The 23,684-nt window shown below is 37.9% G+C and overlaps 2 protein-coding genes and 1 long non-coding RNA gene across 3 annotated transcripts; 1 reads left to right on the forward strand and 2 right to left on the reverse strand.

Moving 5' to 3' along the window:
* Positions 1 to 84: 84 nt before the first annotated feature.
* LOC114316837 (thaumatin-like protein) lies at positions 85 to 4,499 on the forward strand. The gene is made up of 2 exons (XM_028263518.2): positions 85 to 2,345; positions 2,615 to 4,499. The coding sequence occupies exons 1-2, from the start codon at positions 2,156 to 2,158 to the stop codon at positions 3,286 to 3,288; spliced, it is 864 nt and encodes a 287-aa protein (XP_028119319.1). The 5' UTR covers positions 85 to 2,155; the 3' UTR covers positions 3,289 to 4,499.
* Positions 3,969 to 19,433, reverse strand: LOC114316836 (uncharacterized). Its single transcript, XM_028263514.2, has 6 exons — positions 19,057 to 19,433; positions 18,413 to 18,555; positions 18,252 to 18,302; positions 5,318 to 5,539; positions 5,066 to 5,168; positions 3,969 to 4,872 (listed from the first exon to the last, which is right to left on the reverse strand). Exons 1-6 carry the CDS (start codon positions 19,140 to 19,142, stop codon positions 4,275 to 4,277), a joined length of 1,203 nt encoding a protein of 400 aa, XP_028119315.1. The 5' UTR covers positions 19,143 to 19,433; the 3' UTR covers positions 3,969 to 4,274.
* On the reverse strand, positions 9,333 to 11,365 carry LOC145822367 (uncharacterized). The gene is made up of 2 exons (XR_014363532.1): positions 11,231 to 11,365; positions 9,333 to 9,370 (listed from the first exon to the last, which is right to left on the reverse strand). It is a non-coding gene; the product is annotated as an uncharacterized LOC145822367 (long non-coding RNA).
* Positions 19,434 to 23,684: the final 4,251 nt, after the last annotated feature.

A 23,684-nucleotide genomic window follows, 5' to 3' on the forward strand; every position in this document is an offset into this window, starting at 1 on the left:
TTATTATCGTGTAATCTGTCTTTATCAACTTTGTGTTGTATCTTTTAAGCAGTGTGTTTACAACACACAACACTGCAATTTATTGAAATTACATTGTATTATTACTTGTAGTTTCTTTTGTATATGAAGCGTAAAAATTTTCTTAGAATTTGATTAGTTTTTGGTGCAAGAAGAAAGAATGGTTTGTGGGAAAAGATTGTTTAGCATTGCCAAAATTTAGATAATAATCAATCAACAGTATGCGGTTTGGTAATTTTCAGTTTCTACAATGTGACCAGACATTCTGATCACCAGTTGCCACCTTCTCACATAGCTGCAGGCTTGAATTACTTGGCCTCACAGCCTGATTGAGCAACCATCAGTAATCTTATGAGCGCTATATTGGTAAATTTCATGTCTAAATCACTTTGGAGTTAAAAAGATTATAAATTAGTAAATTGACACTCCATCATTGCATTAAGTTTTTTAACAGAACACATTTGTTCTATCATGAATTATTTCTGCAAATTTTATTGTTTCTTGTGCTTTGGACTCATGAAATCATCAAAAATAAAAATAATGTATCAAATTTGTAAAAAGTCCACTAAAGACACAGAAAAAAAATGAATTTTCTAGAAACAAAACCCTTCTGTGCATGTCAAAGTGTTCAATTCTTGAAAGAGAGATGCAATCGGTTAATCCTGATCCAGACTTCAAGTATTTGTCCTATAAAAAGGTTACAAAGCTAGCTTAATCCTCAATAAAGACAATGATTTTTAAATTAATATTTGAATCAATCTTTATCATTCACAAAACATACAAGCTCAAATATTTGAAATGAAATTCTTTTACATCAGAATGGCTATCTTATGCCACAAGGATGAAAAAGTAAAAACTGAGCCCTAATTATATATATGCCTCTTTATATATACTCATCCCTTCTCTTTTTAAAGATGAAGGGCATTTCTTAAAGATTACAAGTACTTTTATCACTAAAGCCACCACTAGGTAATCTGATTATTCCTCTACAATCATGCTACTTCAGTTAGAGATTAGTGATATATAATTATCTTTATATTTTTTAAAGCACTTTTGGCTTATGTTTTCTCATACAAGATAACACACGCCGAGGATTTTCAATACTCAATACATTCTTAATCGTATATGAGATGCAAATATTAAAATACAAGCATCTCAAGACACAAATCGTGTGATTGAAAGTACATTAGATAACGAAACATGAATTTTGACTAGACAGAACAAAATGCCCACATATTTACATGAATACATATGCAAAGAAAAATTGATTTTCAAGAAAATTTTTTGGGGTTAGCATTTCTCATCGAAATTTTCTAGGCACATCTACTTATAATGTGATGCAGACAGAATGGCTACAGCCTATTTGGTCCATTTGAATCATAAGAGGGAAAAACAAAAAATAAGTATTGGGCTCAATGTTGACAGATTGAATTCGGCCTATTTGGCTTATTTGAATCATAAGATGGCAAAACAGTAAATAAAGTGTTTGGCTCAACATTGGCCAATTAGCTCCAAAAGGCCTCTTTTGATTGGAATCGACCCAACATTCAGAACTCATAGCTTTGCTTTGGCGCCATTCAGGAAAACTCCATCCTTTAAGGCATCCATTTTGCCCTTTTTTTTTTTTTTTTTGAATTACTCTCTAGAAACTTAAAATTAACTTTCTTTCTTTTTTTTTTTTTGGTAATTTTTTCTTTAATTATAAGTAAGGAATTGTATTTTGTGGTTTTAGAGTTCTCCTACTCTTGTCTCTGTATGCTAATGTCTATATTCCTGAGCATGGTATTGATTGATTAAGTGGATCTAGCAGCCTTGGTATACACAAAAGATCCAATTCAAAATCTGACTCATTTTTTACTGTAAAGTATTTGGGCTTCCATGGCCCTAGCCCCCTCCTAGGCATGTGATCTTGATCAAAATTCTTGAGAGAGAGTTCCCTTGGACATACCAAAACTAGAAACACAATAGTACAAATTGTCTTTACATATAGAATTACAAGATAGATACTAAACTATATACTTTAACAAGAAAATAGTTACTAAATCAAGAACAAACCCTTCATTGGAAGCAATGCATATATGCCCTTTTCTTGTTAAAGTGTGAAGTTAAACTAAAGCCAAGACAACTGTTAACGAGGATGTTCCCTGTATTATCCGTTCGTTTGCACTTTAAAACCTCAGTGGTTGTCCAAACCTACCATTGTGCCACAACAATTGCAGACCTCTCTCTCTCCCTCTCTCCCTCTCTCCAAAACACATTATCTCCAATGCCAACTTCCTCAAATGTCCTCTGCTTTCTTTTCTTACTGTTCTCTCTCTCCCTTGCAAGTAAATTTTCTTCTTCTACCTTCTTTCAGATTTGTTTGTTTATGAATTCTTTTACCCAACCCATCTTTTAAAATGAGTATTTCTCAAATTTATGTTGTTTTGTGAAATAGTGTTTTCACTTCAAGCTTGAAATCGTGTTTTAAAACATCTTAAAGTCATGTTTTGATAAACAACATCAAGACTAATGTCTTGTTTTCAAAAGACTAATAACTCCATTGTTTATTTACCCAACTGATTGATTTTCTTCTATTTGTACTATGTTATTGCAGACGGGGCTCAACTTATAGTCGTAAACAATTGCAATGAAAGCATATGGCCAGCATTACTTGGTGGCACTGGTCATCCTACCCCAAAAGATGGCGGCTTCCACCTCAGCAGTGGTAAGGAAATAGTGGTCGACGTGCCTCAAAAGTGGTCAGGGAGGGTGTGGGCCAGGCAAGGTTGCAATTTTCATGATACTGGAAAAGGATCGTGTGACACTGGAGACTGTTCTGGTCGACTGCAATGCCAAGGCTTAGGTGGCATACCACCAGCAACGGTGGTGGAAATGACATTGGGGACATCAACCTCGCCCTTACATTATTACGATGTGAGTTTGGTTGATGGGTTCAACCTACCGGTTTCAATGGCCCCAGTGGGGGGTGGGATTGGTTGTGGCATGTCATCGTGTGAGGTTGATTTGAACATTTTTTGCCCATCAGCGTTGGAGAAGAGGAGAGGAGGGAAGGTGGTGGGGTGTAAGAGTGCTTGCTTGGTTATGCAATCAGCTAAGTATTGTTGCACTGGCAAATATGCAAACCCTAAAACTTGCAAGCCCACTCTGTTCACAAATATCTTCAAGGCAGCTTGCCCTAAAGCCTATAGTTATGCTTTTGATGACTCCAACAGCCTTAGCAAATGCAGGGCTTCACGCTATGCCATCACTTTCTGCCCACCTAAATGAAAGAAATTATGCTACGGAGTCAAGAAAAAATAAATAAATAAATAACTAAAAATAAGGTGTGTTGACCAGATTCATTTTGAGTGTGGCCTATATCACACTAAAATTTGAATCTGCATTTTACGTTTCATTTTCTTATCACTTTTCAAACTAATTTTGTTACTCTTCTCTTTTTTCGGAAACTAATTAAGGGAGCATTCATGGCTTTGTGAGGGACTGGATGGTATTAGTGTTGAAGTTTGTTTGTTTGTTTGTTTTTGGGTTGCTTTTGAATCGTTGGTAAAAGTCCTGCTGGCTTATTAGGAGAGACATGATCTTGTTTCTGAAGTTATGCTAGTTATATATAAGTGGAAGATGAGTCGAAAAATTAAATCAAAACACTAGTTGTTAACTCTTACATAAATAATCTCAAGAGAGTGATGCATAGTGAAAATCAAAGACATGGCTAGCTTCATGATTATTGGATTGTATGGAGTTTTTAATACTGTGTTTGATCTTGAATTGGTGAAACAATAAGAAAAAAGATCATAATTCAATTTCTAGGACTCACCAAGCATATACATTAAAAGACAGAACAGGCCACTTAAACTCAATGAAAGTCTTCTTGTATAATTAGCATCATGGAGAACATATCAAATTCTAGAACTCACCAAGCATATACATTAAAAGACAGAACAGGCCAATTAAACTCAATGAAAGTCTTCTTGTATAATTAGCATCATGGAGAACATAAAAGTATTTCATGAACTTCTTCTATCCTTTCTTGTGACGGATTTGGAGTAATGAGAAGTACAAAAGCATCGAACAAACCTCTTAGATACTGCTAATGTATACAAACCAGCAACAACAAGAGTGCTAATTTTAACACAGAGAAAGAGGCTAACGGGGCGAAATAGAGCAAAAAAGGATTCATATTAGTCACACTAAGAGATAAACAAGATATCCCATGAAAACACTTTCGACTAAACCTATGAACTCCCTCAACTACATTACTGCCCTGCGTCGCTGCTGTGATTCTCACCTGCATCAGCATCTGCATTTGAGCTACTTTGGACACAAGTATTCACCGATGAACCAGGACCCAGCAACAAAGGCGTAGGGGTTTCTTTCTTTTCAGTACTGGGATTTGAATCAACTGTTCGGTTAGCAGCCCATGCTCTTAGAGGAGGTTCAAAATGCTGGCTGGCAACATCTGGTGGCAGTGCATCTTCCCCAGGAAGAACAAGAAGCCCCTTCTCTCGAAGAGAAGATGGCTCTTTATAGCACGCATTCCAAAGGGAGTCCACAAGCTGCCTCTCCTCCTTAGCGGCTCCAAGATCCTCCGGCGACATCAAGCTGATACCAGTAATCCGTTCTTGAAGAATTTGCTTCAGTTTCTCATCTTCATCACCCAAACTACTACCGTTTGTTGTCCCACCAGGCCTGTCCCGAGCAAGCTCAAGAAGCCCCCGAAGTGCAGCTTCTCGTACCTCCGCATCTTCACTCGAGGCAAGGTGCATCATAATGCGAGGAAATCCTAGTTCAGTTACTACGTAGCAATCTGACCAGTTTTCGTGCAGTAAGTAATGGATTAAGTTAAGGGCTTTCCTGCAAGATAACTAACTTGGTAAGGAATTTGAAAGGTCAATAAAACTATAGACATCCAAGATTGAAACACGCGCTGTTTCAAAACGTAATCAAGACTATATTTTAGCACAATTCAGATTTATTTAATAATCTAATCCATCTAAAAAATCAAGACAAATAGCACCAGAATTGGTCGATTGCTAGACGGGGTTACCTTTGAAATCTCACATTCTCAGAACTCAAAGCATCTCTCAGACCAGCATAACCATTTGCAAGACGAAACGCAGCAATTCCTGGCTTGTTATGCCTGATTAAAGCTGAAAGCCACACCATAATTAGAAATTTCTCAAATCTATCAACCAGAACTTGCTGGCTAAACGATGCAGGAGAGTCCCCAAACAGTACAGAAGCATTTCTGAAGTTAACCTAGATCAAAATAACCATGTAACAAGAGAGAAATACTCACAGGATATTGCTCCAAGTGCTTTGGTTCGAGCAGTAACATCAGGATCTGAAGTGAAATTAGAAAGCAGAGGTTCCAAGCCATTTGCATCCATTACCAGTTGTTGACTCCTAGGGTTGTTCTGAACAATTGTGGTCACAACGTCTGCAGCCTTTGCTCGAATGTTAGCATGGGAGTTCTTAAGGTAACCAAGGAGAGGAACCAAACCACCAATTGAGTGAAGATCTGTAAGATGTAAATAGTCAGCCAAAGCAGCAACAGTTTCTTATAGATGCATAAACCCCTTGATTTATTACAACCTAGAGCAACTACGCATTTTTTAACCTTTTCACTGGATACTTCAGACTTCTGTACAGTAAATTAATTTTGAAAGCGAAATTGCCATCTATCAAATGAATTAAACCAAGGTGGGACCTCGAAGTCATGGGATGTAACTATATGTAAATTCAAACGAGTTGTAAGACCATGCCCTACATAAAATTATCAAAATCAGATGAAAAGTAATTAAGAAACCTACAACACCAGCAGTTAAAGCATTTTCAAGATTCACAACCCAAGAATATCTAACAACAATTTTTTTCCTTTCTTACGAGAAAGGGTAGAACCAAAGAAAAGTGTAGTGTAAATGTGTAATTGGATTCATCAAGAGGAGTATGCAGCACAAGTGATCCTGTTAACCTATGTTTCATGGACTCTTCAAAATGTGTGAAGTATTCATGTTGGACATTTGATACTTGGGTAAGGCCATAAGGTATGAGGATGTTTTCGAATGTGTAGACACATACTTGCCCACAACACCCATACCTGAGTCCATGACACTAGAAAAAGTACAATTTAAACATGACTCTATTCTAAATACCTTGGATTGACAACAATATTACATGCAACTAAAACCTACACAACCTTGAAACAACCAAAGTGAAACAAAAAAAAAGGAAGAAATTTTAAGGAGTCCACATGAATCCTGCTACAGTTGGATTCCAAGGGATGATAATTTTCTCTGTCAACCATCTATGAGCATCATGAAGATATTGTAAGTATTAATAATATATGTAACCATAATAATAATACGGAATTAAACTTAATAGGATCTTGAATTCAATACAACTCAAGAATAAAATGAACATACCTTTGTCAGCCAGTGAATTAGAGAAGTTGAGAAAATACCCCTAATAGTTGAACCTTGAATTCTTGGCTCACATTCTTCTCTCTGTCTCTCTTAATTAGGATGACTATAAAACTTAAAGTGATGGAAAAATACTCATGATATGAAAGGGGGGTCACTCATCCTTATATAGAGGAGAGAAGGGGGCCAAATAAACTCTATCAAAAGAATTTCTAATCCATCAAGGTTTCTTTCTTATCTTAGAAGAGTGATTATATTAAAATTCTAATTATTGAACTTTATATATAATATTGGCTTTATCTAATTGTGGAGTCCAAATAAAATAAAACATGTAAAAATATGTAGGCTATTGGGCCACATTAGAAAATAAATCCAACATTCTCCCACTTTGCCCATTAAACCGATTATGATGTAATTATGAGTTTTTTCAAAAAAATATGCAACTTATAAAAATTTTGACTCATTGGATTCCACACTAAAAACTTTGACACATGATCATGAATTTTAAAAATAGCCAATAAGTTCAGATATATTAAAAACTATAATACTGTGATTACTTCATATCACCAATGTAAGTCATAGCGATTATATAACATTTATGTCATATTTCCTTCTATGCACTACACCATTGATAACCTTCACCAACCCAATCATTTATCGGGATATATAATTATTTTCTTGAAAGGCTCCTGTAATTTGTCTTGTTAAGGCATTCCCTGTTTATCAAAATTTAAATTAATGTGTACACACTTTTAGAAACAGGAAAAATAGAAACAAAATTATTATTGCGCAAATAGTGTTAAATAAAAATAAGCGCTCACGATTAATCATACACATCAAGGGTTGCTTAAAAGACCCATCCTGATAACATGTTCTTTGTATGTCTTTGGTGGCAATCCCTTTGTGAATGGATCAGCAATCATAAGAGAGGTGCTTAAGTTTTCAATTAACACTGGTTGTTTCTGGACTCTTTCTCTAACGACTAAGTACTTTACTTCCATGTGTTTGGAACCACTAGAGTACTTTCCATTCTTAGAGAAGAAAACTGCTGCAGTATTGTCACAATATATATTCAGTGGCCTGGCAATTGAGTCAACAACACCAAGTCCTGAGATGAAATTTCGCAACCATAAAGCATGATTTGTAGTTTCAAAGCATATGGAATGTCCTTCATTTGTTTTCTTTCCAAGTCATTCCTTGGACACTGATTTTCACTTAATTTATCACCCTTCATAATGGGTGCATCACCGGCTGAACAAAATTGCATATTGAATCTCTCCAAAACACGATCAATATATCCTTTTTGAGGTAGTCCTAGCAATCCTCGAGATCGATCCCTAAAGATCTCTATGCCAATAACATAATTTGCCTCGCCCATATCGACCATTTTAAAGTTCTTGGAGAGATATTCCTTGGTTTCATGCAACAAGCCAAGGTCATTACTAGCTAACAAAATGTCATCCACATATAGCACCAAAATAATGAACTTGCTCCCACTAACCTTCAGATATATGCACTGATCAACTGCATTTTCCTTAAATCCAAAAGAGATAATAGTATCATTAAACCTTATATGCCATTGCTTGGAAGCTTGTTTAAGGCCATATATGGATTTCTTTAATTTGCAAGCTAAACGTTCTTTACCTTTCTTTGCAAATCCTTCTGGCTATTCCATATAAATTTATTCATCCAAATTCCCATTTAAAAAAGCAGTTTTCACATCCATTTGATGCAACTCTAAGTCATAATAAGCTACCAATGCTAGGATGATTTTAAGCGAGTCCTTCTTAGATACTGGAGAGAAGATCTCTGTATAGTCTATGCCTTTTTTTTAAGTAAAACCCTTGGCAACAAGTCTGGCTTTAAATCGTTCGATATTGCCTTTTGCGTCACGCTTGGTCTTGAAGACCCATTTACACCGACCTTTTGGCAGTTATTAGGCAATTCGACGAGATCCCAAACACTATTCTGTTCCATGGATTTTAACTCTTCATTTATAGCATTGACCCATTTAGAAAAATCATCACTACTCATGGCTTGTGAAAATGAGACTGGATCTTTGTTAATCCCAATATCAAAATCAGATTCCTGTAGATACACCATGTAATCATCTGGAATGACAGTCTTTCTTTCCCTCTGAGATCTTCTCAGAACTGCCGGTTGTGGTGGTTCTACAATATTTTCAAAGGTGGTATCTTCATGAGGTGGTGAAACATGAGATGGTAAAAGATTTTCATTATGTTGTTCGTTTCCCTCAACCTATGGAAAAGTCTGAGGTACAATAATTTTTTTGATAAGGGTCAAATGTTGGGACATCCACCCTAATTTCCTCGAAATTCACCACTCGTGTTTTCTCACTCCCACTAATTTCACCATTCTCTAGGAATCTAGCATTACCAGTCTCCACTATCCTCGTACTGTGATTAGGACAATAGAATTTGTATCCTTTAGACTTGTCAGGATAACCAATGAAATATCCAGATATTGTTCTTGAGTCTAACTTTTTCTCTTGTGGGTTGAAGATTCTTGCCTCTGCTGGACAACCCTAAATATGTAAGTGTCTCAAACTAAGTTTCCTACCAGTCCACAACTCAAAAGGAGTTGTTGGGACCGCCTTACTAGGAACCTATTTAAAATATACATTGTAGTCTTTAAAGCTTCACCCCACATTGAAATAGGTACAATTGAGTAACTTAACATACTCCTAATCATATCTTTAAGTGTACGATTACGCCTTTCAGCAACTCTATTTTGCTGTGGCGTACCAGGCATTGTATATTGAGCACAATGCCTTTCTTTTCTAAGAATTTGGCAAATGGGCCAGGATTTTGGCTTGACTCATCATATTTACCATAATACTCACCACCCCTGTCTGATCTCACTATTTTAATCTTTCTATCTAGTTGTGCCTCGACTTCAGTTATGTACACCTCAACGATGTCAACAGCTTGAAACTTTTCATGAATTAGATATACATATCCATAACGTGAGAAGTCATCTATAACTTGAGTCCAACTTTTTTTCTTGTGGGTTGAAGATTCTTGCCTCTGCTAGACAACCCCAAATATGTAAGTGTCTCAAACTAGGTTTCCTACCAGTCCACAACTCAAAAGGAGTTGTTGGGACCGCCTTACTAGGAACCTATTTAAGATATACATTGTAGTCTTTAAAGCTTCACCCCACATTGAAATAGGTACAATTGAGTAACTTAACATACTCCTAACCATATCTTTAAGTGTACGATTACGCCTTTCAACAACTCTATTTTGCTGTGGCGTACCAGGCATTGTATATTGAGCACAAATGCCTTTCTTTTCTAAGAATTTGGCAAATGGGCCAGGATTTTAGCTTGACTCATCATATTTACCATAATACTCACCACCCCTTTCTGATCTCACTATTTTAATCTTTCTATCTAGTTGTGTCTCGACTTCAGTTATGTACACCCAAGGTTCTAAATATCGGCCGGTACGTGCCGTATCGGCCGATTCGTAATGGAAAATGAGAGTGCCGAGTCGGATACTCACCGATATACCGGTGAGAACGAATTTCACGTCCGTAGCGGCCGATTCCCGACACGTATCGGCTTGTATCCGATACGTGAGCGTTCCAATTCCGATATAGTCCGATTCGACTGAAAAACGAGCAAAGCATATGGAAAAATAATTGAGGAAAGCAAGTCACATGGAAAAACAAATCACCTGGAGAAGCATCAAATCAGACCAAACCTCAAACCCAAATCAAACCCAATCGGACCAAACTCAACTCAACTCCCCAAAGTTTTCCCTCAATCGGACCAAACTCAACTCCCCAATCAAACCCAAATCCATCTTCCAAGGGCATCGATCTTGTAAAGTGTTGCAAGGAGAAGCATCGAATCGAACCCAAACCATCACCGATTTCAAGTTCCTTCATTGAAGGTTTTTCTCTCATGCTCTGTTTACACTGGTGTGAGTGCTCTGCTTTTTACTTTGGCTGAACACTTCAAATGGTTTTGCTTTTGATAGGCTTGTTTATATTATACTATGTTATATTATATTATTTTATGGGTTTGCTCCGGTTTGCTTTGTTTGGTTTGTTTATGTTATATTATGTTATTTTTTTTCTTCTTCAAATGGTTTGTTTATATTATATTATGTTATTCTTTTCTTTTCTTTATGGTTATTTTTTTATTTATATTATGGTATGGGATGGTTTTGCTTGCTAAGTTGCGTTTGGTTTGTTTATAATTTATTTTTATTTTTTTTTTTCTTCTGGTTAGTTGTTTATAATGGTTTATAATTTGTTTGCTTGGTAAGTTGTGTTTGGTTATTTTTTTATTTATATTATGGTATAGGATGGTTTTTTCTTGATTTTTTTAAATAACCAAACTATATATAATAAAATATTAATAATACAAATAAAAAAATTTAACAGCTTTTGTTTGCTTGATGGGGGATGAGACAAGAGTCACCATGATTATTGATTGAAAGTGCATTAAAATCGATCAAAAAAATAAATAAATAAAATAAATTAGTTAATTAAGGTTAATATAAATACATATCATTTAGTTGAAAATGAGTCAAAAGTGCATTTACATATCAAAATTTTGATTAAAATATGATAAATTAAGGCTAAAAGAGTGAAAAAATACATAAAATTGAGTTTTAGAGGGATTGCTAATGATTTTTGAAATTTCACAGCCGCGACGCCCGATACCCGATACGTACCGGTCGATACTCCCGATACCGATACTCCGCGATCGATACCGTTACGTTACCCGATACCGCGATTTAAAACTATGTGTACACCTCAAGGATGTCAACAGCTTGAGACTTTTTATGAATTAAATACACATATCCATAACGTGAGAAGTCATCTATAAATGTGATAAAATATTTTTCACCACTAAGACATGGAATGTTGAGTGGCCCGCAAATATCTGTATGAATTATCTAAAGAAGCTCATTACTTCTCGTGGCACCTTTCTTGATGTGTTATGTTTGGTTTGCTTTCCTTTAATGCAATCCACACATCTCAAAGTCAGTGAAGTCTAGGTTTTCCAAAATCCCATTCTTCACCAATTTTTCAATTCTATTTCTAGAGATATGCCCCAACCGTCAATGCCACAAGATTGAGGATTTTTCATTAATTAGACCACGTTTTAAACCAATATTCGAATGCAGAGTTACCAATGATTGTGCAAACTGATGATTTAAGGTAATTTTATATAAACCATCACATAAATTACTGGAACCAATTATTATTGAATTAAACATTAAATTGAGTTTTCCACAACTAAATAAAACTGAATATCCAACACGATCTAATTTAGATAACGAAACTGTTAAAATTCAAGTATTATTGATTGATATTGATTGTTATTCTATCTATTACAAATGGTTCCTTATATAGATGTAGGTGTAGTGGATGGTGTGTAGTGGATGGTGATAGTGGTGTAGTGGGTTAGGTTTAGTGGAGTAGGTGAGGTGGTAGTGGTGTAGTGGGTTAGGTTTAGTGGAGTAGGTGAGGTGGTAGTGGTGGTAGGTGATGGTAAATTCTAACAGCCACCCGCAAACTCAAGGAGGATAGAAACTAACCAACTTGAGTTTGAAGAGAGGAACTAAACAAGAAAATACAGAAAAATAAAAAAAAAAGATAGAAGACACTGTATGGTCGTATCAGACCGTTGGTGAAGACACTGAAAGGTGGTGCCATAACGTGGTAGAGGACACTGGATGGTGGTGTCATAACGTTGTAGAGGACACTGGATGGCGGTGTCAGACCGCTGTAGAAGACAGTTTATGGGGTCATGTCGGACCGTTGTAGAAGACAGTTTATGGGGTCATGTCGGACCGTTGTAGCAGACAATGTGGTGACAGTTGTTGTGACAGTTTACGGAGTCTTGCTGGACCCTGGTAGAAACTAACCGGAATCAATGTCGGGACAGTTTACAGAGTCTTGTCGGACCCTTATAGAAACTAACCGGAATCAATGTCGGGACAGTTTACAGAGTCTTGTCGGACCCATAAAGGAGCTAACCAAAATTAATGTCGGGACAGTTTACAGAGTCTTGTCGGACCCATAAAGGAGCTAACCGGAATCAATGTTACAGAGTCTTGTCGGACCCATAAAGGAGCTAACCGGAATCAATGTCGGGACAGTTTACAGAGTCTTGTCGGACCCTTAAAGAGTCGCACCCTCAAAAGGTGTGCCCAATCTATCAAAAGGCGTGCCATCAAAAGGCGTGCCCAATCCATAAAAAGGCGTGCCATCAAAAGGCGTGCCCAATTCATCAAAAGGTGTGCCGGACATGATGGCGAGGCACGTGAGTGCCTTGGTTGGCGTGCCCGTTTGTCGTCTGGCGGCAAGTGGCGCGCGATACGCGTGGCTGCCTCGGCTATTTAACCAAGACGAAAGCTGAGGCTGAGGCATACCATTCTGAAACCTCTGAAACCAACCCTTCTCTGAAAAACTCTGCCTCTTCGGAGAGAGAAACTGTGGAACACTTTGTAGCCCAGAAAAATGGCTTCGTCTTCCCGCGGGCTGCTCACCCTCTTTCCCGACCTCAACGAGTCAACGAGAGAGAGAACTGGTGCGGTGGCACTGGAAACTCAACCAAGCGCCCCGGAGTTTGCTCCGTTGAACTTTTCGATGCGGTCTGTGGAGCAAAGAATGGCAGTGCAGTCGGATGTGGAGGCCAATCAGTGTACTTTGAAGGCATGTGGAAAGCATGACGGCGGTCACAAACTTGTCGAACCGGCTGCAGAGTAGGACAAATGAGGTGCAGCATTTAAACTCCCAGCTGGCTCTGCTGCAACGCATGTATAAGGATGCGCGAGCAGAGATAAGTGTGCTAAAGGCAGAAAACAAAGAGCTGAAGCGGAAGGCCACCGTGATGTTCCGATTTGAAGGGCCGCCATATGCTGCAGTGGAGGAGTATGGGGGAGTGAACGTGCTCGGCGGCGTGGAAAACACGGAGGCAGCACCGTCAAGGACTGCCCAGGACGGAGGCAAAAAGAAGAGACCTGCAGTAGAGTAGAGGAGAAAAATTCCGCCTGTGGATGAGGTTGTTGTGTGTGGGTTTTTTTTTGTTTTTTTTTGTTTTTTTTTTTGTGTAAAATGGTGAGCGGGGTTGATCCCGATATGAATAAAATGAGTGTATTGTGCAAATCCGAATGGCGTGAAGGGACAAGACGGAGCAGAAAAATTAAACTGGAATGAAAGTTTTTTTTTTTTTTTTTTGTTTTTTTTGTTTTTTTTTTTGTTTTTTAATAAAATAATAATAAGAATAATAATAATAAATAAATAAAATGAAGTGGGGAACAAGGAGGGCATCAATAAGTTTGATAATTAAAAAAAAAGGTTTGAGCGGTGGATGCAAAGTGATGAGAGAGAGTGGATGTAAAGTGATGAAAAAAATAAAGAAATAAAAGAAGAAAAGTAAAAAAGGGTGGTGAAACCAATTATGGTGGGGGGACAAAAAGAGAGAGAGATGTGACGGCCCGTGGTAGGGTTTGATTTGTGCCCTGTTCCGTGAGTTGCCAGTGACAATGAAAGGTTGGAATCAAAACAACGGCAAAGGAAGCAAGATTAAGCAGAGTGCATGTAAGGCAGTTTGAATTGGTTGGGGGGGAAGACACACACACACACTGAGATCTTCAGATCCAATCACAGAAAAGCTCCCCAGATATTTCAGATCCAAAGTCTCCCACCATCAAACCATTCAGATTATTATATATGGTTTTTAAGCACAGGCGCAAGGATTGTCAAGGAGAAGCACATCTTGATCGGCACTCCTGAAGAGCAAGTAGCCAAAGGCGAGGCCGACGACGATGGCGAGGAAGACGCCGGCGTTGAAAGACATGACAGCGAGCATAAGGAGGTATCCGAGGGCGGAGTTGACCCCGAAGAGGAGGGCTCCAGCGAATCTGGCAGGGCTCCAGCGGCCGCCGGAGGCGGAGGAGATGGTGGTGGAAGTGAGCTTCGAAGACGAGGGCTTCAGAGGGTCCTGTGACGACGTGACTGGGCGGCTCAGCCTCGGCAGAGAGGCGGTCGAGGGAGGAGCAAGGGGCGCCGAAGTAAGCGACGGGAGTGAGAGGGAGCGGTTGGTCTTTGAGCTCCTGAGACATGGCGCCGATGATGGCGCAGAGGCGGTGGTGGTGGTCCTCCGTGGAGTGATGTGGATTTGCACCTAGGACATGGTATGATCTTGTATGGTCTCTTGTCTGTTATTGTTTGATCAGGATGATGATGATCATCAGCTTTGTTTGGATGATCATTTTGTGTTGTTTGATTTGTACTGCGATTGTTGTGCCAAATAGCTTGATACCTTGTGCTCCTCCATGATGAACATCCGCCATGGAGAGAGAGAGAAAATGTTGAGAGAGAGCAGCGGAGTGAAGGTATGGGTAGAGATCCGGCGGGCGGCCAAAGCGAGGCTGCCGCCCGCCGGTGAAGCAGAATTACTAGCTTCTCAACCTTGCTCTGATACCATGTTAAAATTCAAGTATTATTGATTGATATTGATTGTTATTCTATCTATTACAAATGGTTCCTTATATAGATATAGGTGTAGTGGATGGTGTGTAGTGGATGGTGATAGTGGTGTAGTGGGTTAGGTTTAGTGGAGTAGGTGAGGTGGTAGTGGTGTAGTGGGTTAGGTTTAGTGGAGTAGGTGAGGTGGTAGTGGTGGTAGGTGATGGTAAATTCTAACAGAAACTAAATTCCTAGAAATTGAAGGAACATAAAAAGTGTCTTCTAGATCCATCTGATGAACCCGTCTCTAAGATCAGTCAGTAGGTTCCTACAGCTACGACTTCAGCTTTGAGACGATTCTCCATATAGACAAATCTTTCACTTTCCTTCGGTTTCCTGATTAAGAGGTATCCCTACATGTCATTTGTAATGTGGATCATGGCCCCAGAGTCAATCCACCAAGTATTAGAAGATACTTCAGCAAGATTTGATTCATAACAAACAAAAGAAAATTTCTTACATTTCTTTTCGAACCAAGCCTTTCGCTTGCTACAGTCTTTCTTCACATGTCCCTTCTTGCCACAAAAGTAGCACTTGACAGTGAAACCATTCTGAGCCTGATTTTCTTCCCCAGGTTCATTCTTTTTCTTTGGTGGATTTTTCTTTGATTTTACAAACTTACCCATATTTTTCTTTATAGCTCCATGTGTTACAACCAATGCAGATTGACGTCCTTCCTCCCTCAACCTCACTTCCTCCTGAACACACATATTAGTCAGCTCATTCAAACTCCACTTATCTTTATTGGTGTTATATTGAATTTTGAATGCACCGAACTGTGATAGAAGTGAGTTGAGAATAAACTGCACGAGAAAAGTTTCATCAACCTGCATCCCTAAAGTTTTAAGTTTTGCAACTTTGTCGCCATATTGAGGATGTGATTCTAAACTCCTCGGTGGCCATTATATTTCATTATTGTTAATTCAATCATAATAGTGCCAGCAAGTGGCTTGTCAATCTTCAACAGCCTTTAACCAAATTTTACTTTAAGCATTAGGGTAACATCACTAAAGAGTCCTTTGGTCAATAACCAAGTAAGATCCCAGGAAGGTCGAAGGAGTCAATATAGCCTCTCTTCTAAGTCCAACCACCTTAGATAGCAAGCTATCTTTTTGACAAATCTTAAGAGGTATTAACACAAGATCTCATAAGTAACACGGAAAAAGGCATAAACAATATACATGTTAAAGCTTTGAGAATTATGATGAACTATTGATATCACATAAGTCTTTCCTTTGGGCAAAACTTAGGTATATCTATTGTCCACTCATCAAGAATCACTTATATAGATCTAAAATAATTTATGCAATTTTTCAGCTAGTCATGTTACCTTTGGGTATTCAATTCTAATCTGTCAAACTACATAAGTTACATTATCCTACCCAGTTTATAATTATTTGAAAGTGACTCTCCTTTTGGCTAGTCTCAATCTCCTAATTATAGCTGCAATTGAGAATATTATCAACTTTAATGTTACCCTTTTAACAATTCTTTTATGTAAGTCTATATTCATAAATTTTACAAATTTAAGCCACTTTGGCAACTACTAAATTAGTAAACCCTATGAATACGGAACTAACCAACAATATTCTTTATTCATTAATTTCAGTTATTTAATTATCATTAATTCAATCACTATTAGAATTTCTTTTATGTAATTGCAATTACCACTATGATAATAATAATAACTCTAGACAAACATGAATATATAGATATATATATATATATATAAAATATGACAATCATGAATATCTCATATAATGGCCAATAAGAATTACACCTAATATAAATTAACCACTTCAATATTTAATAGTTAATATCATAAAATTATATCATGATATCAATTTTAGATCATGAAAATATATAAATATTAATAATAAAGTATACATAATCAGACAAGATAAAACCATAATTCTTTGACGTAATACAATCAAATATTTATTTAATAGACTGAATAATTCAACAAATTCTAAAATCACTTTTAATCCGATAATTTGTAATCAATTTTTGCTGTACCAAGTCAACCAAAATTGGTAGCAAAATCAATTGGATTGTGCAATGACTAAGTAACGGCCTGAGTCAAATTTTTTGATCGTGGCTTGTTTTTAAAAAAAAAACTTGTCCAATTCTCTAATAAGAAGGCAAGGTTTTAACTTTAAATTTAACCAACCAACCAACCTATGTGGCAGAGGACTATTATCATGCACATTTTAAAGTCATGGCTATGTATATGCTTATTGTAAAGGGTTATGGAGAGCATGTTAATATCATAACAAAAATCAAAAAGGTGTTTTACACGTTTGATCAATACAAACAAATTGAAATAATATTTTAAAGTCAATACTTTTAATAAAACAAAGGTACCGTTTATTAATAACAGTATCATAAATATATTATTATTCCAAGGTGTACTGATTCACAAAACTAAAACTTTGATACCACATGTTAATATTAATAATATATGTAACCATAATAATAATACGAAATTAAATTTAATAGGATCTTAAATTCAATACAACTCAAGAATAAAACGAACATACCTTTGTCAGCTATTGAATTAAAATAAAACGAACATACCTTTGTCAGCCATTGAATTAGAGAAGTTGAGAAAATACCCTTAATAGTCGAACCTTGAATTCTTGGCTCACATTCTTCTTTCTGTCTCTCTTAATTATGATGACTATAAAACTTAAAGTGATGGAAAAATACTCATGATATGAAAGGGGAGTCACCCATCCTTATATAGAGGAGAGAAGAGGGCCAAATAAACTCTATCAGAAGAATTCATAATCCATCAAGGTTTCCTTCTTATCTTAGAAGAGTGATTATATTAAAATTCTAATTACTGAACTTTATATATAATATTGACTTTATCTAATTGTGAAGTCCAAATAAAATAAAACATGTAAAAATATGTAGGCTATTGGGCCACACTAGAAAATAAATCCAACAGATATCACTAGAGAAGTGGGAGAAATAAAATTACGACGCAATGATGCAAAAAATGACATTTGTGCACTTCAGAACTCCTTCAATATGAAATGCAACATGCAAATCAAAATCCCATACAATATAAATAACACATAACACATAACATATACCAATCAACGAGAGAGAGAGAGAGAGAGAGAGAGAGAGAGAGAGAGAGAGAGAGAGAGAGAGAGAGAGAGAGAGAGAGAGAGAGAGAGAGAGAGAGAGAGAGAGAGAGAGAGAGAGAGATTTACATATTCCTAATCCAGAATTCCATGTTAATTTTTAAAAAAGCATAAAACAAAACAAAATAAAATAACTTACCATTAGCCATGTCAATTGCCTCAACGTGCTCCTGCAGCTCATCCAACATATCTGCAAGAATACAAGGTCAGTAAGCAAATAATAAAGTTAATATGTTATAAGGTCAAGATTTCTTTTACCCACACACAAGATTCAAAATCCAAGACTAATTCTTATAATACCTTCAATATCTGCAGCAGTAACTCCTTGTGACTCCAGGACTTGCTCAGGAGTTTGCATAACAAGAGTTATATCTTTCATCCTCTTAATAACATCCACAGTTTGTGCTTGCATAGCTTCCATGAACCATCTTCGGTCCTCCTCACTAAACAAGCACACAAAATACACACACACACACACACACAAAAATAAAAAAATTACTGCCAATTTGTTGAAAAGAAAAAACCGTTTCACAGGAAAAATGTGAATTTATAGTGCTTTTCAATATGGATTTTTTGGGATAATTTCAAAATCTCCCTAACGCTTTGGTTGGGGTATTTGGGAAACACTTTTTCCCTTTTCCTTTCCAAATCTCTTCCTAAATCCCAACCAAACACAAACACAGCGTAAAGCAAATTGTTTGTTTGTTCCATGGTGACTAGGTCATGTACTGGCTATTATAACTACAAAACTGAAAGCCTGATTTCCAAAATCCAAACTTTACCAAAGAGAACAACTCAGCTATAAAAACCCAACTCTGACTTGTAGAATAAGAACATAACAACACTTAAAAGCGGGCCAAGACATTTTTTTATTTCTTTTCTGTTCTCTCCAAATCACACAATCCAAACAGGCTGATAAAAAGAGAGAGAGAAAGAGAGAGTACCTTAAATTTGGAGGAGGACGAGTGCCATCAGAGTGAGCGAGGCTCCACTTGAGCAATCCATCCCAATTGGGTCCTTCTTGTGCCATTTTTTCAGATTGGAGAAAGAGGGGGAAAAAAAGGAGAAAAAAAAAGCCCTAACGTATAGAAGAGTGATTATTGATTCTGCAAAGAGGAAGAAAGTAGAGAATGGTAGAGCAATGGCGGGTTACATATATTATAAACAGAACCGATCTGTTTGGAAAGGACTCGAAGCTTCAGGAACTTACGTGAAGGTCCAGACGAGAGAGACACGCCTCAGCTCGGCAGTCACCACACAAATATTGCTCTCGTCTCGTCATGGGCCTCTCTGTCGGGGCACGGGTTTGATTCGGATTCTGAAAAGTTTATCGAATCAGCTCAGCTCAACTTATGGGTTGGTTTGGACAGTGGTTGAATTTTTGTCTTTTTAATTTTTTTGACTATTTTAATTGCGTTAAAAAGTTTAGTTTAGGAAGAATTTTTTAATTTTTTGACTTTTTTGACTTTTTGTATGAGAGAAGAGTGTAATGATTATGGGTTAGATATAATGTTTTGTTTGTTGTGGTTAAAATAGCCTATTTTGTCTTTTGTGACTATTTTAGTCCCAAATTACCTTTCCAAACTGACCTGTGTGTTTTTTTTTTATTTATACATTTTGATTTGAGTAAATTACAATATAAAGGGTTTGTTTGAGATGTGTTATATAAATATATTATTTTTATCACATTATTTCTTTATTTTTGGGGAATTTTTTTTTAAGATCTCTAGTATTAAGATTTTATAGCATAAATGACACTCAATATTTTTATAATGTCTAAAGTTCTTCAACTTCGATCTTGAGAATTTCTCTAGACACATTATAGAGAAAATTCCAAATATGACAAAGAAAATTAAAATTTCACTGGATTTAAACTCTTTTAACATATATTGCAAACAAGTCAGAATCCTTCAAACCCTAAGGTGCTGTTTGGTAACACTTACGTTTTCAGTTTTCTGTTTATATTTACAAAAATTTTAAAAATTCAAATAAAAACTTGTTTGGTAAAATTTTTGATTTATAAATCAGTGGTCTCAGTTTATAAATTTGGCCAAAAAATGTGTTTTCATTTTGAGTTTTCAGTTTTTTTTTTTTTTTTAGCACCCAACACTAGCCACCACCCACCTCCCACTACCACCTGCCACCACCACTTACCACCTACCTCCCACCACCACCCACCACCCGCCACCACTACCCACTAGCCACCCACCAGACACCACTCACCTGCCACCCACTAGCCACCACCACCCACCCCTCGCCGCCACCACCACCACCACCACTCGCCAGCCACCTGCCATCCACCCGCCACCACCCGCCACCACCATCCACCGCCCGCCACCACCACCTGTCATCTACTTGCCACCACCACTCACCACCCACCTGCCATCACCATCCACCACCAGCCACCCACCACCACCAGCCACCTGCCACTGACCCGCCACCACCACCCACTACCCACCACCACCCACCTGCCGCCACCACCACCACCACCACCCATTCGCTACCACCTACCACCCGCCATCGTCACCCACCCATCCACTACCACCACCACCACCACCATCATCACCCCTCACCCACCTGCCACCACCACCCACCACCCACCACCACCACTATCACCACCCACTCGCTACCATCTACCACTCGCTACCGTCATTCACCCACCCACCACCACCACCACCACCACTCGCCATCTACCCGCCACCACCCACCACCACCCGCCATCCGCCATCCGCCACCCACCTGCCACCACCATCACCACTCACTCACTACCACCTACCACCCACCACCATCACCCACTCACCTACCCACCCACCAACCACCACCACCACCACCACCACCCGCCACCTACCTGCCACCACCCGCCATCCGCTACCCACCTGCCACCACTACCCACCACCCGCCACCACCACCACCACCCATTCGCCACCACCCACCACCTGCCACCGTCACCTACCCACCTACCATTACCACCCACCACCCACTACCCACCCGCCACCACCCACCACAAATCACCACCCGTCATCAGCCACCCACCTGCCACCACCACCGCCGCCCATCCGCCGCCACCACCACCACCACCCACTCGCTACCACCCACCACCGTCACCCACCCACCCGCCACCACCACCCACCCTCCACCACCACCCGCCACCACCACCCACCCTCCACCACCCACCACCACCCGCCATCCGCCACCCACCACCACCCGCCATCCGCCACCCACCACCACCCACTCGCTACCACCCGCCACCGTCACCCATCCACCACCACCACCCACCCGCCACCACCAGCTACCCACCACCCACCGTCACCACTTGCCACCACCGTCTTCCGCCGCCACTTGCCACCATTTGCCATTTCTCACTCTTTTTTATATTTTTAAATTTTTTTAAACATATTGTTAATTACCAAACGCGTTTATAGTTTATATTTTTCAAAAAATAAACAAAAATCAGTTTATAAAATTTTTGTAAATATAAACTGAAAACGTAAACGTTACCAAACACACCCTAAACATCTATAATCTCATGATAAGCTTAAAATTTACTTAAAACCAAACCATTGCACATCAGGGTTGGTGAGCATTGAAACCAAGAAATATACACAAACAAACTATAAATTTCCAAATCAGAGAAATTCAATCCATACCAGAGGATTTCTCTGGTTTAAACCAGAAAAATTTGGTAGGGGTTGAAAAGAAATAATCAAACACTTGGAGCGCATAAACGTGGATTGAACATTTCAATCAGAGAAAATTAAATAACCAAAGAAAAATTCAATCTAGAGATAATTGAACAAACAGAGAAAAGTTCAATTTAAAGAAAATTGAACAACCAGAGAAAATTAATTTTTTGTCTTTTATTTAATTTTTTCTGGCTTGATAAAAAACACAAATTTTCTCTACACAATTTTCTCTAGATAGAGCCATACAAATTTTTTCTAACACAATTTTCTCTGAATAGAGCCACAAAAATCTTCTCTACACAATTTTCTCTGGATAGAGCCACACGAAGCCACACAAATTTTCTTTACACAATTTGTTGCTAATGTGAGTCACTAAAATCAGCATTTCCCTCAAACATTAAGGTGAAATCCACTTCTACAATGAAGTAGAGGAACTAACCTACTATTTGTAGTTCTATTTAATAAGCCAACTATACTCTTAAGTTGATTCTTGTCTGTTTAAGAGTGATCCCCTGATGATTGATCTATTATCTTTAAGTAGAAAAAATCTCTCTATTGCCAATAAATGCTTCGGTAAGGTATTTTTTGTTATTTTGTAAATAATGTAAAATTAAAGACGTCATTGTAGAATGCATATTTTCTTTTATAAAGGTACCCATTTAGTGGATATTAATTACCAAGAGGAAGGTCGGGGTTGACTTTCAAAGCATTTTCAGTATATTTGGTAATCTTCATGTTAGCTAATTTTGGTTGGATCAATTTGTAAGTTATATACCTAGTATAGCATTGCAAGCATATAGATTGGGGTCAAAGATATCTCTATTGGTATGCTAGCTGCTTTGTACATACTTCTGTGAATTTGTATGAGAGATAGAGAATTGAACAAGAAGAAGAGAAGAAGACTGTATAGATCGAGATAAAAAAAATTGAAGACAACAAGGTTTTATGGGCTTATCAGGTAGTGAGGAGCTTGCAATTATCAAAGACCATTATCAAAGATCTATACCAACTATACATAAGTTTCATAGCTCACACTAGATTCAGATTCATTCTCTGGTTTCTTCAGACTGGATTCTTTCTAGATTTCTTTGGTACTCAGAGAAATTTTAATTTTCTCTGGGAAATTCCTAGAGAAATTCTCTGGAGGATTTCTCTGGGCAAAGAATTTCTCTAGGAAAGGCAAAGAAGGGTTGAGAAAAACATACACGGGGCTTTCATTAATATCCATCAAAGCTTTGTGTATCTGCATATCTGCTTCTTGGGCTTTCACTTCCAGTTGATTACCATCCCAATATATAGAAATTGAGAAATACTTTCTTGTAAAGTTCTTGATTTTTCTTGAGGAAGAGTCGATCGAGAGAATGGGTAGAAGGATTGAAGTGGAGCTCGAAGCTGTTGAAGATCTCGATTGTGCGTCCCCTCTAGACACCGATGATGTAGCCAAAGACCTTCGGCGAGGGAAACGAAGTGGTTGCTTCGCCACCGTTGGCAGCAGCGTGAGGTGGTTATGATTGGAACTTAGGACAAGTGTAGTGATCAGAGATGTTGACGATTACGAGTGGATGAAGCTTGAATGTCAGTCCACTGCTTGATAACGATGCCATTCTTCTCTCTCCTACCTCCGATGATCAGATTAGATCAGGTCGACTTCACTCTGCTTTTTTTATGGTTGATTGATTCCCAGTATATAGAAATTGGGAAATATTTTATGAATATCAAATTTCTCCGTGATAGATGCATGTGGGTTGAGGGACCTTAAATATCAAAAAATAATATTGTGAATTTATTCCATGACTAAAAATGATAGAGAGATCTTAGACTAATTTTTCTTTATTTTTTTTGTATATATTTTCATAAAAAAATTCTATGATGCAATTAAAAAAAAATAT

The sequence above is a fragment of the Camellia sinensis genome, chromosome 3 (assembly GCF_055761805.1).
Source record: "Camellia sinensis isolate YWXY chromosome 3, ASM5576180v1, whole genome shotgun sequence".
Taxonomy (NCBI): Eukaryota; Viridiplantae; Streptophyta; class Magnoliopsida; order Ericales; family Theaceae; genus Camellia; species Camellia sinensis.

What these genes read in the sequence shown, in the direction of transcription:
- LOC114316837 (XM_028263518.2), top strand. Translation starts at nt 2,156, where the DNA reads ATGTTCCCTGTATTATCCGTTCGTTTGCACTTTAAAACCTCAGTGGTT. An exon ending in GTTCTCTCTCTCCCTTGCAA is followed by an intron (nt 2,346 to 2,614) that starts GTAAATTTTCTT and finishes ATGTTATTGCAG; the next exon opens with ACGGGGCTCAACTTATAGTC.
- LOC114316836 (XM_028263514.2), bottom strand. Translation starts at nt 19,142, where the DNA reads ATGGCACAAGAAGGACCCAATTGGGATGGATTGCTCAAGTGGAGCCTC. An exon ending in GGCAATTGACATGGCTAATG is followed by an intron (nt 5,540 to 18,251) that starts GTAAGTTATTTT and finishes TACATCTTACAG; the next exon opens with ATCTTCACTCAATTGGTGGT. An exon ending in AGCACTTGGAGCAATATCCT is followed by an intron (nt 5,169 to 5,317) that starts GTGAGTATTTCT and finishes TGTGGCTTTCAG; the next exon opens with CTTTAATCAGGCATAACAAG.